This window comes from Engystomops pustulosus, chromosome 1 (genome assembly GCF_040894005.1).
Source record: "Engystomops pustulosus chromosome 1, aEngPut4.maternal, whole genome shotgun sequence".
In the NCBI taxonomy this organism is placed as follows: Eukaryota; Metazoa; Chordata; class Amphibia; order Anura; family Leptodactylidae; genus Engystomops; species Engystomops pustulosus.
The window spans coordinates 305,201,292-305,218,990 of record NC_092411.1 but is presented as its reverse complement, the minus strand read 5'-3'; the positions used below and the strand labels follow the sequence as shown (position 1 = coordinate 305,218,990).

The window sequence follows — 17,699 nt, the reverse complement described above, 5'->3', positions numbered from 1 at the left end:
AGGACGAGGGGGTAAAAAGAAGACGAGGACGAGGGGCTAAAGAAGAAGACAAGGACGAGGGGGTAAAAAGAAGACGAGGACGAGGGGGAAAAGAAGAAGACGAGGACAAGGGGGTAAAAAGAAGACGAGGGGGTAAAAAGAAGAGGACGAGGGGAAAAAGAAGACAAGGACAAGGGTGAAAGAAGACGAGGACGAGGGGGTAAAAAGAAGAGGACGAGGGGGAAAAGAAGAAGACGAGGACGAGGGGGCAAAGAAGAAGACGAGGGGGTAAAAAGAAGACGAGGACGAGGGGGTAAAAAGAAGACGAGGACAAGGGGGTAAAGAAGAAGAGGACGAGGGGGAAAAGAAGAAGACGAGGACGAGGGGGAAAAGAAGAAGAGGACGAGGGGGTAAAAAGAAGACGAGGGGGTAAAAAGAAGACGAGGACGAGGGGGTAAAAAGAAGACGAGGACGAGGGGGTAAAAAGAAGACGAGGACGAGGAAGTAAAGAAGAAGAGGACGAGGGGGAAAAGAAGAAGAGGACGAGGGGGAAAAGAAGAAGAGGACGAGGGGGTAAAAAGAAGACGAGGACGAGGGGGTAAAGAAGAAGACAAGGACGAGGGGGTAAAAAGAAGACGAGGACGAGGGGGAAAAGAAGAAGACGGGGACGAGGGGGAAAAGAAGAAGACGGGGACGAGGGGGAAAAGAAGAAGACGAGGACGAGGGGGAAAAGAAGAAGACGAGGACAAGGGGGTAAAAAGAAGACGAGGGGGTAAAAAGAAGACGAGGACGAGGGGGTAAAAAGAAGAGGACGAGGGGGAAAAGAAGATGAGGACGAGGGGGTAAAAAGAAGAGGACGAGGGGGAAAAGAAGAAGACGAGGACGAGGGTGTAAAAAGAAGACGAGGTTGAGCGGGAAAAGAAGAAGACAAGTTCGAGGGGGAAAAGAAGAAGACAAGGACGAGGGGGTAAAAAGAAGATGAGGACGAGGGGGAAAAGAAGAAGACGAGGACGAGGGGGAAAGAAGAAGACGAGGACGAGGGGGAAAAGAAGAAGACGAGGACGAGGGGGAAAAGAAGAAGACGAGGACGAGGGGGAAAAGAAGAAGACGAGGACGAGGGGGAAAAGAAGAAGACGAGGACGAGGGGGAAAAGAAGAAGACAAGGACGAGGGGGTAAAAAGAAGACGAGGACGAGGGAGTAAAAAGAAGAGGACGAGGGGGTAAAAAGAAGAGGACGAGGGGGAAAAGAAGAAGACGAGGACGAGGGGGTAAAAAGAAGACGAGGACGAGGGGGAAAAGAAGAAGACAAGGACGAGGGGGTAAAAAGAAGACGAGGACGAGGGGGAAAAGAAGAAGACAAGGACGAGGGGGAAAAGAAGAAGAGGACGAGGGGGAAAAGAAGAAGACGAGGACGAGGGGGAAAAGAAGAAGACGAGGACGAGGGGAAAAAAAGAAGAGGACGAGGACGAGGGGGAAAAGAAGAAGACAAGGACGGGGGGGTAAAAAGAAGACAAGGACGAGGGGGAAAAGAAGAAGACGAGGACGAGGGGGAAAAGAAGAAGACGAGGACGAGGGGGAAAAGAAGAAGACGAGGACGAGGGGGAAAAGAAGAAGACGAGGACCAGAGGGAAAAGAAGAAGAGGAGGACGAGGGGGAAAAGAAGAAGACGAGGACGAGGGGGAAAAGAAGAAGAGGACGAGGGGGTAAAAAGAAGACGAGGACGAGGGGGTAAAGAAGAAGACAAGGACGAGGGGGTAAAAAGAAGACGAGGACGAGGGGGAAAAGAAGAAGACGAGGACAAGCGGGTAAAAAGAAGACGAGGGGGTAAAAAGAAGAGGACGAGGGGAAAAAGAAGACAAGGACAAGGGTGAAAGAAGACGAGGACGAGGGGGTAAAAAGAAGAGGACGAGGGGGAAAAGAAGAAGACGAGGACGAGGGGGCAAAGAAGAAGACGAGGGGGTAAAAAGAAGACGAGGACGAGGGGGTAAAAAGAAGACGAGGACAAGGGGGTAAAGAAGAAGAGGACGAGGGGGAAAAGAAGAAGACGAGGACGAGGGGGAAAAGAAGAAGAGGACGAGGGGGTAAAAAGAAGACGGGGACGAGGGGGAAAAGAAGAAGACGAGGACGAGGGGGAAAAGAAGAAGACGAGGACAAGGGGGTAAAAAGAAGACGAGGGGGTAAAAAGAAGACGAGGACGAGGGGGAAAAGAAGACAAGGACAAGGGTGAAAGAAGACGAGGACGAGGGGGTAAAAAGAAGACGAGGACGAGGGGGTAAAAAGAAGAGGACGAGGGGGAAAAGCAGAAGACGAGGGGGCAAAGAAGAAGACGAGGACGAGGGGGAAAAGAAGAAGACGAGGACGAGGGGGAAAAGAAGACGAGGACGAGGGGGAAAAGAAGAAGACGAGGACGAGGGGGTAAAAAGAAGACGAGGACGAGGGGGAAAAGAAGAAGACGAGGACGAGGGGGTAAAAAGAAGACGAGGACGAGGGGGTAAAAAAAAGAGGACAAGGGGGAAAAGAAGACAAGGACAAGGGTGAAAGAAGACGAGGACGAGGGGGTAAAAAGAAGAGGACGAGGGGGTAAAAAGAAGAGGACGAGGGGGAAAAGAAGAAGACAAGGACGAGGGGGTAAAAAGAAGACGAGGACGAGGGGGAAAAGAAGAAGACGAGGACGAGGGGGAAAAGAAGAAGAGGACGAGGGGGAAAAGAAGAAGACGAGGTCGAGGGGGTAAAAAGAAGACGAGGATGAGGGGGTAAAAAGAAGACGAGGACGAGGGGGTAAAAAGAAGACGAGGACGAGGGGGTAAAAAGAAGAGGACGAGGGGGAAAAGAAGAAGACGAGGACAAGGGTGAAAGAAGACGAGGACGAGGGGGTAAAAAGAAGACGAGGACGAATACGAAGTGTAGTGAGGAAGAGCAACACAGCTCAGCAGGCAGTATCACGCACATGGGGTTAGATACACAGTTAAGGAAACAGTATGACACATTGCAGGATTACATACACAGCTCAGCAGGCAGTATCGCACACACAAGGTTAGATACGGTGCTGTGAGTACCTGTACTCGGTGCAGAGCATGCTGTGCCATGGCTGCGGGTAGTGTTGGCACCCGGGTTAGGAGGATGAGTTCTCTTACAGCGATTGTACGGAGCAGAAGGGCGGCTGAGGCAGATGCTGACACCAGGACATGAGACATGACAGGAGGAGCACAGGAGGAATCACGCAGGACAGAGGAGGCAACCAGCGACAGCTGCTGCGACTAGTCAGGGAGAAGACACAAGGATATAATTAATGGATGTCACAGTGCAGCGTGTATATGTCATATCACTGGTACACTGTGATGACTCTACAGCTTTAGTATCCCAGGAGTACAGGAGAGGACATTGCATGAAGCACAGCAGATGTATATATGATATTACTGATACACTGTGACGACTCCACAGCTCTAGTATCTTATGAGTACAGGACATCCCACATTCTACTCGTTACACATATAACTGTCCCCTCACCCCCATCTGCCTCAGTGAGATTCAGATGGGCAATAGTAACATAGCTGAACTGCAGGCTACCTGAGACAGGATATCGAGGAGAGCAGCTATGGCGGAGGAGCGAGGGGAGCAGCCGTGGCACATGAGCAAGAACAGCAGTCATGGCAGGAGAGCAGCCATGGCACAGGAGCGAGGAGAGCAGCCATGGCCCAGGAGCGAGGAGAGCAGCCATGGCACAGGACCAAGGAGAGCAGCCATGGCACAGGAGCGAGGAGAGCAGCCATGGCACAGGAGCGAGGAGAGCAGCCATGGCACAGGAGCGAGGAGAGCAGCCATGGCACAGGAGCGAGGAGAGCAGTCATGGCACAGGAGCGAGGAGAGCAGTCATGGCACAGGAGCGAGGAGAGCAGTCATGCCCCAGGAGCAAGGAGAGCAGCCATGGCACAGGAGCAAGGAGAGCAGCCATGGCACAGGAGCGAGGAGAGCAGCCATGGCACAGGAGCAAGGAGAGCAGTCATGGCACAGGAGCAAGGAGATCAGCCATGGTACAGGAGCGAGGAGAGCAGCCATGGCACAGGAGCGAGGAGAGCAGCCATGGCACAGGAGCGAGGAGAGCAGCCATGGCACAGGAGCGAGGAGATCAGCCATGGCACAGGAGCGAGGAGAGCAGCCATGGCACAGGAGCGAGGAGAGCAGCCATGGCACAGGAGCGAGGAGAGCAGCCATGGCACAGGAGCAAGGAGAGCAAGGAGAGCAGTCATGGCACAGGAGCAAGGAGAGCAGTCATGGCAAAGGAGCAAGGAGAGCAGTCATGGCACAGGAGCAAGGAGAGCAGTCATGGCACAGGAGCGAGGAGAGCAGTCATGGCACAGGAGCGAGGAGAGCAGCCATGGCACAGGAGCGAGGAGAGCAGCCATGGCACAGGAGCGAGGAGAGCAGTCATGGCACAGGAGCGAGGAGAGCAGCCATGGCACAGGAGCGAGGAGAGCAGCCATGGCACAGGAGCGAGGAGAGCAGTCATGGCACAGGAGCGAGGAGAGCAGCCATGGCACAGGAGCGAGGAGAGCAGTCATGCCCCAGGAGCAAGGAGAGCAGCCATGGCACAGGAGCAAGGAGAGCAGTCATGCCCCAGGAGCAAGGAGAGCAGCCATGGCACAGGAGCGAGGAGAGCAGCCATGGCACAGGAGCGAGGAGAGCAGCCATGGCACAGGAGCGAGGAGAGCAGCCATGGCACAGGAGCAAGGAGAGCAGTCATGCCCCAGGAGCAAGGAGAGCAGTCATGCCCCAGGAGCAAGGAGAGCAGTCATGCCCCAGGAGCAAGGAGAGCAGCCATGGCACAGGAGCAAGGAGAGCAGTCATGCCCCAGGAGCAAGGAGAGCAGTCATGCCCCAGGAGCAAGGAGAGCAGTCATGCCCCAGGAGCAAGAAGAGCAGCCATGGCACAGGAGCGAGGAGAGCAGTCATGGCACAGGAGCAAGGAGAGCAGCCATGGCACAGGAGCAAGGAGAGCAGCCATGGCACAGGAGCAAGGAGAGCAGTCATGGCACAAGAGCAAGGAGAGCAGTCATGACCCAGGAGCGAGGAGAGCAGCCATGGCACAAGAGCAAGGAGAGCAGCCATGGGCACAGGAGCAAGGAGAACAGCCATGGCACAGGAGCAAGGAGAACAGCCATGGTACAGGAGCAAGGAGAACAGCCATGGCACAGGAGCAAGGAGAACAGCCATGGCAGGGAAGATAGGAGAGCTGCCACTGAGCGGGGGCGAGGAGAGCAGCCATGGCCCAGGAGCAAGGAGAGCAGTCATGGCACAGGTGCGAGGAGAGCAGCCATGGCACAGGAGCGAAGTGAGCAGTCATGGCACAAGAGCAAGGAGAGCAGTAATGACCCAGGAGCGAGGAGAGCACCCATGGGCACAGGAGCGAGGAGAACAGCCATGGCAGGGAAGATAGGAAAGCTGCCACTGAGCAGGGGCGAGAGCAGCCATGGCACAGGAGCAAAGAGAGCAGCCATGGCAGGGAAGATAGGAGAGCTGCCACAGAGTGGGAGCAAGGAGAGCAGCCATGGCACAGGAGCAAGGAGAGCAGCCATGGCACAGGAGCAAGGAGAGCAGCCATGACCCAGGAGCAAGGAGAGCAGCCATGCCCCAGGAGCAAGGAGAGCAGCCATGCCCCAGGAGCAAGGAGAGCAGCCATGCCCCAGGAGCAAGGAGAGCAGCCATGCCCCAGGAGCAAGGAGAGCAGCCATGGCACAGGAGCAAGGAGAGCAGTCATGGCACAGGAGCAAGGAGAGCAGCCATGGCACAGGAGCAAGGAGAGCAGCCATTGCACAGGAGCGAGGAGAGCAGCCATGGCAGGGAAGATAGAATAGCTGCCACAGAGCGGGGGCGAGGAGAGCAGCCATGGCACAGGAGCAAAGAAAGCAGCCATGGCACAGGAGCAAAGAGAGCAGCCATGGCACTGGAGCAAAGAGAGCAGCCATGGCACAGGAGCAAGGAGAGCAATCATGGCACAGGAGCAAGGAGAGCAATCATGGCACAGGAGCAAGGAGAGCAGCCATGGCCCAGGAGCAAGGAGAGCAGTCATGGCACAGGAGCAAGGAGAGCAGTCATGGCACAGGAGCAAGGAGAGCAGCCATGGTACAGGAGCAAGGAGAGCAGCCATGGCCCAGGAGCAAGGAGAGCAGCCATGGCCCAGGAGCAAGGAGAGCAGCCATGGCATGGAAGATAGAATAGCTGCCATGGAGCGGGGGCGAGGAGAGCAGCCATGGCACAGGAGCAAGGAGAGAAGCCATGGCACAGGAGCAAGGAGAGCAGCCATGGCACAGGAGCGAGGAGAGCAGCCATGGCCCAGGAGCGAGGAGAGCAGTCATGGCTCAGAAGCAAGGAGAGCAGTCATGGCACAGGAGCAAGGAGAGCAGTCATGGCACAGGAGCAAGGAGAGCAGCCATGGCATGGAAGATAGAATAGCTGCCATGGAGCGGGGGCGAGGAGAGCAGCCATGGCACAGGAGCAAGGAGAGAAGCCATGGCACAGGAGCAAGGAGAGCAGCCATGGCACAGGAGCGAGGAGAGCAGCCATGGCCCAGGAGCGAGGAGAGCAGTCATGGCTCAGGAGCAAGGAGAGCAGTCATGGCACAGGAGCAAGGAGAGCAGTCATGGCACAGGAGCAAGGAGCGCAGCCATGGCACAGGAGCGAGGAGAGCAGCCATGGCAGGGAAGATAGAATAGCTGCCACGGAGCAGGGGCGAGGAGAGCAGCCATGGCACAGGAGCAAAGAGAGCAGCCATGGCACAGGAGCAAAGAGAGCAGCCATGGCACAGGAGCAAGGAGAGCAATCATGGCACAGGAGCAAGGAGAGCAACCATGGCACAGGAGCAAGGAGAGCAGCCATGGCACAGGAGCAAGGAGAGCAGCCGTGGCACAGGAGCAAAGAGAGCAGCCATGGCACAGGAACGAGGAGAGCAGCCATGGCCCAGGAGCGAGGAGAGCAGGCATGGCCCAGGAGCAAGGAGAGTAACCATGGCCTAGGAGCAAGGAAAGCAGCCATGGCACAGGAGCAAGGAGAGCAGCCATGGTACAGGAGCAAGGAGAACAGCCATGGCCCAGGAGTGAGGAGAGCAGCCATGGCACAGGAGCAAGGAGAGCAGCCATGGCACAGGAGCGAGGAGAGCTGCCATGACACAGGAGCAAGGAGAGCAGCCATGGCACAGGAGCGAGGAGAGCAGCCATGGCACAAGAGAAAGGAGAGCAGTCATGGCACAGGCTGTGTTTGCCCATGCCTACGAAGTATGACGCCAAGCTGTGCAGGGAATTCATGAGCCGATGCTCACTGCACATAAAATTGATGCCTATGCAGTTCACCACAGAGAGGTCGAAGGTCGCATTCGTGGTCAGCCTGCTCCCGGGGAAAGCCCTGGCATGGACCACCCCTGTCAGGTTCGCTGGGGAGAATGCTGGGACTTCTGGTGGTGCTGGCAGTGTTCTCCGACCTTCGGCTCGTTTCCGCGCAAGCTCCACCTCTCGTGCGCCCCGGGCAGCGGCTGCTAAGACCTCGCGCTGTCTAGGAGTTGTGTTCTGAACTGCGGGGACCTGTTGTACCTCTGCATGGTGCCTGCTATTGTGCTTGGGTATTTTGTACCATGAGGGGTTAATTCCAAGAAGTTGTTCAGCTCCTATCAGGTTCTGGAGGTGGGGTTCTGGCTGCATAAATTTCAGCTTCATTAGTCACCTGTGCCAGTGTTTGAAATCCCTTCATCACTCGCTCTCTGCATTAGGTTTGGCTTGCTCTGTGTTTGAATTGTTGTGATCTTGGCTAGTTTTTGACATTGACTCTTTGCTTACTGATTTTGTTCTTGACATACCCTCTCGTTGTGACTCCGGCTAGTTTACCATTCTTTTGTGTTTTGTGTTTGTCAGTCTGTTTGTGTTTCCCTTCCCGCACTTATCCAGTGTATTTAGAGTCTTCAAGTAGTCGCCCAACGGTTTAGCGTGGGGGGGCTATAGGAAGGGACAGAGGTTGGGACAAGCTCAGGGCACACTTTCCCCTGTCTTCTGTGTTACCCAACCCTAACTACCCCCCTTTGGAACAGTAATGATCCGGTCAATGCCAACATCACCACGTTCTTCATGGAATTCCGGTCCGTTTTCGAGGAACCAGACGGGCATCTTCTGCTGAGACCTGTCAGTTGGCGACTATGCAGTTCAATTCTGCATTCTAGCTTCTGAAATTTCCTGGAATGAAGCGGCCTTGGTCCATACCTTTAAAAAAAGGACTGGCTAGTCGAATCAAAGACTACCTGTCTGCACGGGACCTGCCGTCTTCTCTGTGACCTTATCTCCCTGGTCACCCAGATTCACATCTGGTTCTCAGAGCGTCGGGAGAAGCCCCCGCCTCGATCAAGAACAGATCAGGACCCGTTGACTCTCCAGCTTGGCACCAGTCTTCCAAAGACCACCACAACTGTCCTCGTCTGATGCAAAGGAGGCCTTGTAGGTGAATAAAGCTTGTCTGAGACCCCAAGAACGCTCCAGAAAACAATAGGAGAATCTGTGTCCCTACTGTGCCAGAACTTTCTCGGGACTTGTCCACTCCTTCCGGGAAACGTTAGTAACTAGTGTCCCTAGGTGAGAGCAAAGCTTGTCCACGTCTGAATATCCCTGTTCTACTCAGCATTAGGACAGGAAGCCAGTTTGAATCTTCTGCTTTCCAGGGTTCCGGCTCTGCAGGAAACTTTGTAGATCCTGCCCTGGTATCCCAGCATCATCTTCCTGTGGTCCGTCTTGAGAAGCTGCAGGTCATCTCGTCCATCAGTGGGTCTTCCGTGGGTGCAGCACCATACACCTGTGCTCAACTGGCAGACTGGGGAAGTTCTTCGTTGGGGACCGGAATGTCAGTCAAGCTGTATAGTGGCACTTCATTCCGTGTCCACAATGTCTTCTGTGGTGAGGAGATACCCGGACACAGTGTGAGAGGAAAGCCAAACCAGTTACACCTTATTTTCTCAAATGTTTCTGGACGTGATCTATGTTTGTACAGAACTTTTTCGTATGGAATGACTCGTACGAGTTCACCAGCTTTTTCCATTTAGATGTACGCAATGAACAGGGATCCATCCAGTGGATGCCTATAAATTTCCGTGACAAAAAAAGGACCTGTCAAAAAAAAATTCTTGTGGGATGTGGCCACCTTGTTATAAAAGAGATGATATCTGCATTTGGTTCTGTTATCACCTAGGAAAGAAAATGTGTAACCTAAATGGAAGTGAGTCGGATATTTGTACCATTTCATGTATGTAATACTTAGACCCAATACAAACGTATTAAAGGAAACAAAGCAAAATCTACAATGGAAGGTTCACAGAGAACCATCTCCAGGTGTTACAGCGAGTCACATCCAGACCCCAATCCAATCACAGAGAACCATCTCCAGGTGTTACAGTGAGTCACATCCAGACCCCAATCCAATCACAGAGAACCGTCTCCAGGTGTTACACGAGTCACATCCAGACCCCGATCCAATCACAGAGAACCGTCTCCAGGTGTTACAGCGAGTCACATCCAGACCACAATCCAATCACAGAGAACCGTCTCCAGGTGTTACAGCGAGTCACATCCAGACCCGGATCCAATCACAGAGAACCGTCTCCAGGTGTTACACGAGTCACATCCAGACCCAAATCCAATCACAGAGAACCGTCTCCAGGTGTTACAGCGAATCACATCCAGACCCGAATCCAATCACAGAGAACCGTCATCAGGTGTTACAGTGAGTCACATCCAGACCCCAATCGAATCACAGAAACCGTCTCCAGGTGTTACAGGGAGTCACATCCAGACCCCAATCCAATCACAGAGAACCGTCTCCAGGTGTTACAGGGAGTCACATCCAGACCCCAATCCAATCACAGAGAACCGTCTCCAGGTGTTACAGCGAGTCACATCCAGACCGAAATCCAATCACAGAGAACCGTCTCCAGGTGTTACACGAGTCACATCCAGACCCCAATCCAATCACAGAGAACCGTCTCCAGGTGTTACAGCGAGTCACATCCAGACCCGAATCCAATCACAGAGAACCGTCTCCAGGTGTTACAGCGAGTCACATCCAGACCCGAATCCAATCACAGAGAACCGTCTCCAGGTGTTACAGCGAGTCACATCCAGACCCGAATCCAATCACAGAGAATCAGCTGCCTCTAAAGCCAGTAGGATCTTGTCATGTATCAAAAGTGGTATGGACTCTCGTGATAGGGATGTAATATTACCACTATACAAGGCACTGGTTCGGCCACACCTGGAATATGCTGTCCAGTTCTGGGCACCGGTCCATAAAAAGGATGCCCTGGAGCTGGAGAGGGTTCAACGTAGAGCCACAAAAATGATAAGGGGTATGGAGGGTCTCAGTTATGAGGAAAGATTAAAACAACTAGATTTATTTAGTCTGGAAAAGAGACGACTACGAGGGGACATGATTAATTTATTTAAATATATGAATGGTCCATACAAAAAATATGGTGGGAAGTTGTTTCAGATTAGATCAAATCAAAAGACGAGGGGGCACTGTCTCCGTTTGGAGAAATCAAGGTTTAATCACCGGAGGCGACACAGCTTTTTTACTATGAGAACGGTCAATCTGTGGAATAGCCTGCCTCAGGCGCTGGTCACAGCAGGGACAGCGGATAGCTTCAAGAAGGGTCTAGATGCCTTTTTATACCTAAATAACATAGATGGTTATGTTATATAGAATTGTTTCCCCTAAATCCCTTCCTCATCAAATCCCTTCCCTTCCTTGGTTGAACTTGATGGACAAGTGTCTTTTTTCAACCGTAGAAACTATGAAACCGTCTCCAGGTGTTACAGCGAGTCACAACCAGACCCCAATCCAATCACAGAAAACCGTCTTCAGGTGTTACAGTGAGTCACATCCAGACCCCAATCCAATCACAGAGAACCGTCTCCAGGTGTTACACGAGTCACATCCAGACCCCAATCCAATCACAGAGAACCGTCTCCAGGTGTTACACGAGTCACATCCAGACCCCAATCCAATCACAGAGAACCGTCTCCAGGTGTTACAGCGAGTCACATCCAGACCCCAATCCAATCACAGAGAACAGTCTCCAGGTGTTACAGCGAGTCACATCCAGACCCCGATCCAATCACAGAGAACCGTCTCCAGGTGTTACAGCGAGTCACATCCAGACCACAATCCAATCACAGAGAACCGTCTCCAGGTGTTACAGCGAGTCACATCCAGACCCCAATCCAATCACAGAGAACCGTCTCCCGGTGTTACAGGGAGTCACATCCAGACCCCAATCCAATCACAGAGAACAGTCTCCAGGTGTTACAGCGAGTCACATCCAGACCCCAATCCAATCACAGAGAACCGCCTCCAGGTGTTACAGCGAGTCACATCCAGACCCCAATCCAATCACAGAGAACCGTCTCCAGGTGTTACAGCGAATCACATCCAGACCCCAATCCAATCACAGAAACTGTTTCCAGGTGTTACAGCGAGTCACATCCAGACCCAAATCCAATCACAGAGAACCGTCTCCAGGTGTTACACGAGTCACATCCAGACCCGGATCCAATCACAGAGAACCGTCTCCAGGTGTTACAGCGAGTCACATCCAGACCCGGATCCAATCACAGAGAACCGCCTCCAGGTATTACAGCGTTTCACATCCAGACCCGAATCTAATCACAGAGAACCATCTCCAGGTGTTACAGCGAGTCACATCCAGACCCCAATCCAATCACAGAGAACCGTCTCCAGGTGTTACAGCGAGTCACATCCAGACCGAAATCCAATCACAGAGATCCGTCTCCAGGTGTTACAGCGAGTCACATCCAGACCCCAATCCAATCACAGAGAACCGTCTCCAGGTGTTACAGCGAGTCAAATCCAGACCCCAATCCAATCACAGAGAACCGTCTCCAGGTGTTACACGAGTCACATCCAGACCCCAATCCAATCACAGAGAACCGTCTCCAGGTGTTACAGCGAGTCACATCCAGACCCCAATCCAATCACAGAGAACCGTCTCCAGGTGTTACAGCGAGTCACATCCAGACCCGGATCCAATCACAGAGAACCTTCTCAAGGTGTTACAGCGAGTCACATCCAGACCCGGATCCAATCACAGAGAACCGTCTCCAGGTGTTACAGCGAGTCACATCCAGACCCGGATCCAATCACAGAGAACCGTCTCCAGGTGTTACAGCGAGTCACATCCAGACCCCAATCCAATCACAGAGAACCGTCTCCAGGTGTTACAGCGAGTCAAATCCAGACCCCAATCCAATCACAGAGAACCGTCTCCAGGTGTTACACGAGTCACATCCAGACCCCAATCCAATCACAGAGAACCGTCTCCAGGTGTTACAGCGAGTCACATCCAGACCCCAATTCAATCACAGAGAACCGTCTCCAGGTGTTACACGAGTCACATCCAGACCCCAATCCAATCACAGAGAACCGTCTCCAGGTGTTACAGCGAGTCACATCCAGACCCCAATCCAATCACAGAGAACCGTCTCCAGGTGTTACAGCGAGTCACATCCAGACCCCGATCTAATCACAGAGAACCGTCTACAGGTGTTACAGCGAGTTACATCCAGACCCGGATCCAATCACAGAGAACCGTCTCCAGGTGTTACACGAGTCACATCCAGAACCCAATCCAATCACAGAGAACCGTCTCCAGGTGTTACAGCGAGTCACATCCAGACCCCAATCCAATCACAGAGAACCGTCTCCAGGTGTTACTGCGAGTCACATCCAGACCCGAATCCAATCACAGAGAACAGTCTCCAGGTGTTACAGGGAGTCACATCCAGACCCGGATCCAATCACAGAGAACAGTCTCCAGGTGTTACAGCGAGTCACATCCAGACCCCGATCCAATCACAGAGAACCGTCTCCAGGTGTTACAGCGAATCACATCCAGACCCCAATCCAATCACAGAGAACAGTCTCCAGGTGTTACAGCGAGTCACATCCAGACCCGGATCCAATCACAGAGAACAGTCTCCAGGTGTTACAGCGAGTCACATCCAGACCCCAATCCAATCACAGAGAACCGTCTCCAGGTGTTACAGCGAGTCACATCCAGACCCCAATCCAATCACAGAGAACCGTCTCCTGGTGTTACAGCGAGTCACATCCAGACCCGAATCCAATCACAGAGAACCGTCTCCAGGTGTTACAGCGAGTCACATCCAGACCCCAATCCAATCACAGAGAACCGTCTCCAGGTGTTACAGCGAGTCACATCCAGACCCGAATCCAATCACAGAGAACCGTCTCCAGGTGTTACAGCGAGTCACATCCAGACCCCAATCCAATCACATAGAACCGTCTCCAGGTGTTACAGCGAGTCACATCCAGACCCCAATCCAATCACAGAGAACCGTCTCCAGGTGTTACAGCGAGTCACATCCAGACCCCAATCCAATCACAGAGAACCGTCTCCAGGTGTTACAGCGAGTCACATCCAGACCCCAATCCAATCACAGAGAACCGTCTCCAGGTGTTACAGCGAGTCACATCCAGACCCCAATCCAATCACAGAGAACCGTCTCCAGGTGTTACAGCGAGTCACATCCAGACCCCAATCCAATCACAGAGAACCGTCTCCAGGTGTTACAGCGAGTCACATCCAGACCCGGATCCAATCACAGAGAACCGTCTCCAGGTGTTACAGCGAGTCACATCCAGACCCCAATCCAATCACAGAGAACCGTCTCCAGGTGTTACAGCGAGTCACATCCAGACCCCAATCCAATCACAGAGAACAGTCTCCAGGTGTTACAGCGAGTCACATCCAGACCCGAATCCAATCACAGAGAACCGTCTCCAGGTGTTACAGCGAGTCACATCCAGACCCCAATCCAATCACAGAGAACCGTCTCCAGGTGTTACAGCGAGTCACATCCAGACCCCAATCCAATCATAGAGATCCGTCTCCAGGAGTTACAGCGAGTCACATCCAGACCCCAATCCCATCACAGAGAACCGTCTCCAGGTGTTATAGCGAGTCACATCCAGACCCGAATCCAATCACAGAGAACGATCTCCAGGTGTTACACGAGTCACATCCAGACCCGGATCCAATCACACAGAACCGTCTCCAGGTGTTACAGCGAGTCACATCCAGACCCCAATCCAATCACAGAGAACCGTCTCCAGGTGTTACAGCGAGTCACATCCAGACCACAATCCAATCACAGAGAACCGTCTCCAGGTGTTACAGCGAGTCACATCCAGACCCGGATCCAATCACAGAGAACCGTCTCCAGGTGTTACAGCGAGTCACATCCAGACCCCAATCCAATCACAGAGAACTGTCTCCAGGTGTTACAGCGAGTCACATCCAGACCCGAATCCAATCACAGAGAACCATCTCCAGGTGTTACAGCGAGTCACATCCAGACCCCAATCCAATCACAGAGAACCGTCTCCAGGTGTTACACGAGTCACATCCAGACTCGGAACCAATCACAGAGAACCGTCTCCAGGTGTTACAGCGAGTCACATCCAGACCCCAATCCAATCACAGAGAACCGTCTCCAGGTGTTACAGCGAGTCACATCCAGACCCCAATCCAATCACAGAGAACCGTCTCCAGGTGTTACAGCGAGTCACATCCAGACCCGAATCCAATCACAGAGAACCGTCTCCAGGTGTTACACGAGTCACATCCAGACCCCAATCCAATCACAGAGAACCGTCTCCAGGTGTTGCAGCGAGTCACATCCAGACCCCAATCCAATCACAGAGAACCGTCTCCAGGTGTTACAGCGAGTCACATCCAGACCCCGATTCAATCACAGAGAACCGTCTCCAGGTGTTACACGAGTCACATCCAGACCCCAATCCAATCACAGAGAACCGTCTCCAGGTGTTACAGCGAGTCACATCCAGACCCAAATCCAATCACAGAGAACCGTCTCCAGGTGTTACAGCGAGTCACATCCAGACCCCAATCCAATCACAGAGAACCGTCTCCAGGTGTTACAGCGAGTCACATCCAGACCCCAATCCAATCACAGAGAACCGTCTCCAGGTGTTACACGAGTCACATCCAGACCCGAACTCAATCACAGAGAACCGTCTCCAGGTGTTACAGCGAGTCACATCCAGACCCCAATCCAATCACAGAGAACCGTCTCCAGGTGTTACAGCGAGTCACATCCAGACCCGGATCCAATCACAGAGAACCGTCTCCAGGTGTTACAGCGAGTCACATCCAGACCCGGATCCAATCACAGAGAACCATCTCCAGGTGTTACAGTGAGTCACATCCAGACCCGAATCCAATCACAGAGAACCGTCTCCAGGTGTTACAGCGAGTCACATCCAGACCCGGGTCCAATCACAGAGAACCGTCTCCAGGTGTTACAGCGAGTCACATCCAGACCCCAATCCAATCACAGAGAACCGTCTCCAGGTGTTACAGCGAGTCACATCCAGACCCCAATCCAATCACAGAGAACCGTCTCCAGGTGTTACAGCGAGTCACATCCAGACCCGGATCCAATCACAGAGAACCGTCTCCAGGTGTTACAGCGAGTCACATCCAGACCCGGATCCAATCACAGAGAACCGTCTCCAGGTGTTACTGCGAGTCACATCCAGACCCCAATCCAATCACAGAGAACCGTCTCCAGGTGTTACAGCGAGTCACATCCAGACCCCGATCCAATCACAGAGAACCATCTCCAGGTGTTACAGCGAGTCACATCCAGACCCCGATCCAATCACAGAGAACCGTCTCCAGGTGTTACAGCGAGTCACATCCAGACCCCAATCCAATCACAGAGAACCGTCTCCAGGTGTTACAGCGAGTCACATCCAGACCACAATCCAATCACAGAGAACCGTCTCCAGGTGTTACAGCGAGTCACATCCAGACCCCAATCCCATCACAGAGAACCGTCTCCAGGTGTTACAGCGAGTCACATCCAGACCCCGATCCAATCACAGAGAACCATCTCCAGGTGTTACACGAGTCACATCCAGACCCCAATCCAATCACAGAGAACCGTCTCCAGGTGTTATAGCGAGTCACATCCAGACCCGAATCCAATCACAGAGAACGATCTCCAGGTGTTACACGAGTCACATCCAGACCCGGATCCAATCACACAGAACCGTCTCCAGGTGTTACAGCGAGTCACATCCAGACCCCAATCCAATCACAGAGAACCGTCTCCAGGTGTTACAGCGAGTCACATCCAGACCCCAATCCAATCACAGAGAACCGTCTCCAGGTGTTACAGCGAGTCACATCCAGGCCCCAATCCAATCACAGAGAACCGTCTCCAGGTGTTACAGCGAGTCACATCCAGGCCCCAATCCAATCACAGAGAACCGTCTCCAGGTGTTACAGCGAGTCACATCCAGACCCCAATCCAATCACAGAGAACCGTCTCCAGGTGTTACAGCGAGTCACATCCAGACCCCAATCCAATCACAGAGAACCGTCTCCAGGTGTTACAGCGAGTCACATCCAGACCCGAATCCAATCACAGAGAACCGTCTCCAGGTGTTACACGAGTCACATCCAGACCCCAATCCAATCACAGAGAACCGTCTCCAGGTGTTACAGCGAGTCACATCCAGACCCGAATCCAATCACAGAGAACCGTCTCCAGGTGTTACAGCGAGTCACATCCAGACCACAATCCAATCACAGAGAACCGTCTCCAGGTGTTACACGAGTCACATCCAGACCCCAATCCAATCACAGAGAACCGTCTCCAGGTGTTACAGCGAGTCACATCCAGACCCAAATCCAATCACAGAGAACCGTCTCCAGGTGTTACAGCGAGTCACATCCAGACCCCAATCCAATCACAGAGAACCGTCTCCAGGTGTTACAGCGAGTCACATCCAGACCCCAATCCAATCACAGAGAACCGTCTCCAGGTGTTACACGAGTCACATCCAGACCCGAACTCAATCACAGAGAACCGTCTCCAGGTGTTACAGCGAGTCACATCCAGACCACAATCCAATCACAGAGAACGATCTCCAGGTGTTACACGAGTCACATCCAGACCCGGATCCAATCACACAGAACCGTCTCCAGGTGTTACAGCGAGTCACATCCAGACCCCAATCCAATCACAGAGAACCGTCTCCAGGTGTTACAGCGAGTCACATCCAGACCCCAATCCAATCACAGAGATCCGTCTCCAGGTGGTACAGCGAGTCACATCCAGACCCCAATCCCATCACAGAGAACCGTCTCCAGGTGTTACAGCGAGTCACATCCAGACCCCGATCCAATCACAGAGAACCGTCTCCAGGTGTTACAGCGAGTCACATCCAGACCCCAATCCAATCACAGAGAACCGTCTCCAGGTGTTACAGCGAGTCACATCCAGACCCGAATCCAATCACAGAGAACCGTCTCCAGGTGTTACACGAGTCACATCCAGACCCCAATCCAATCACAGAGAACCGTCTCCAGGTGTTACAGCGAGTCACATCCAGACCCGAATCCAATCACAGAGAACCGTCTCCAGGTGTTACAGCGAGTCACATCCAGACCACAATCCAATCACAGAGAACAGTCTCCAGGTGTTACACGAGTCACATCCAGACCCCAATCCAATCACAGAGAACCGTCTCCAGGTGTTACAGCGAGTCACATCCAGACCCAAATCCAATCACAGAGAACCGTCTCCAGGTGTTACAGCGAGTCACATCCAGACCCCAATCCAA

At 53.1% G+C, this 17,699-nt stretch overlaps 1 protein-coding gene across 5 annotated transcripts in view; it reads right to left on the bottom strand.

Moving 5' to 3' along the window:
- The window catches only part of M1AP (meiosis 1 associated protein), a 69,163-nt gene that overhangs the window by 20,952 nt on the left and 30,512 nt on the right, over nucleotides 1-17,699 (bottom strand). For 4 of the 5 annotated variants that reach the window (XM_072126497.1, XM_072126495.1, XM_072126493.1 and 1 more), the window contains one exon: nucleotides 3,036-3,236. The exons of the other annotated variant lie outside the window; for it this stretch is intronic. In XM_072126497.1, coding sequence (XP_071982598.1) covers nucleotides 3,036-3,236 — 201 coding nt within the window. The remainder of the gene's footprint in view (nucleotides 1-3,035; nucleotides 3,237-17,699) is intronic. 5 annotated transcript variants of the gene reach the window in all.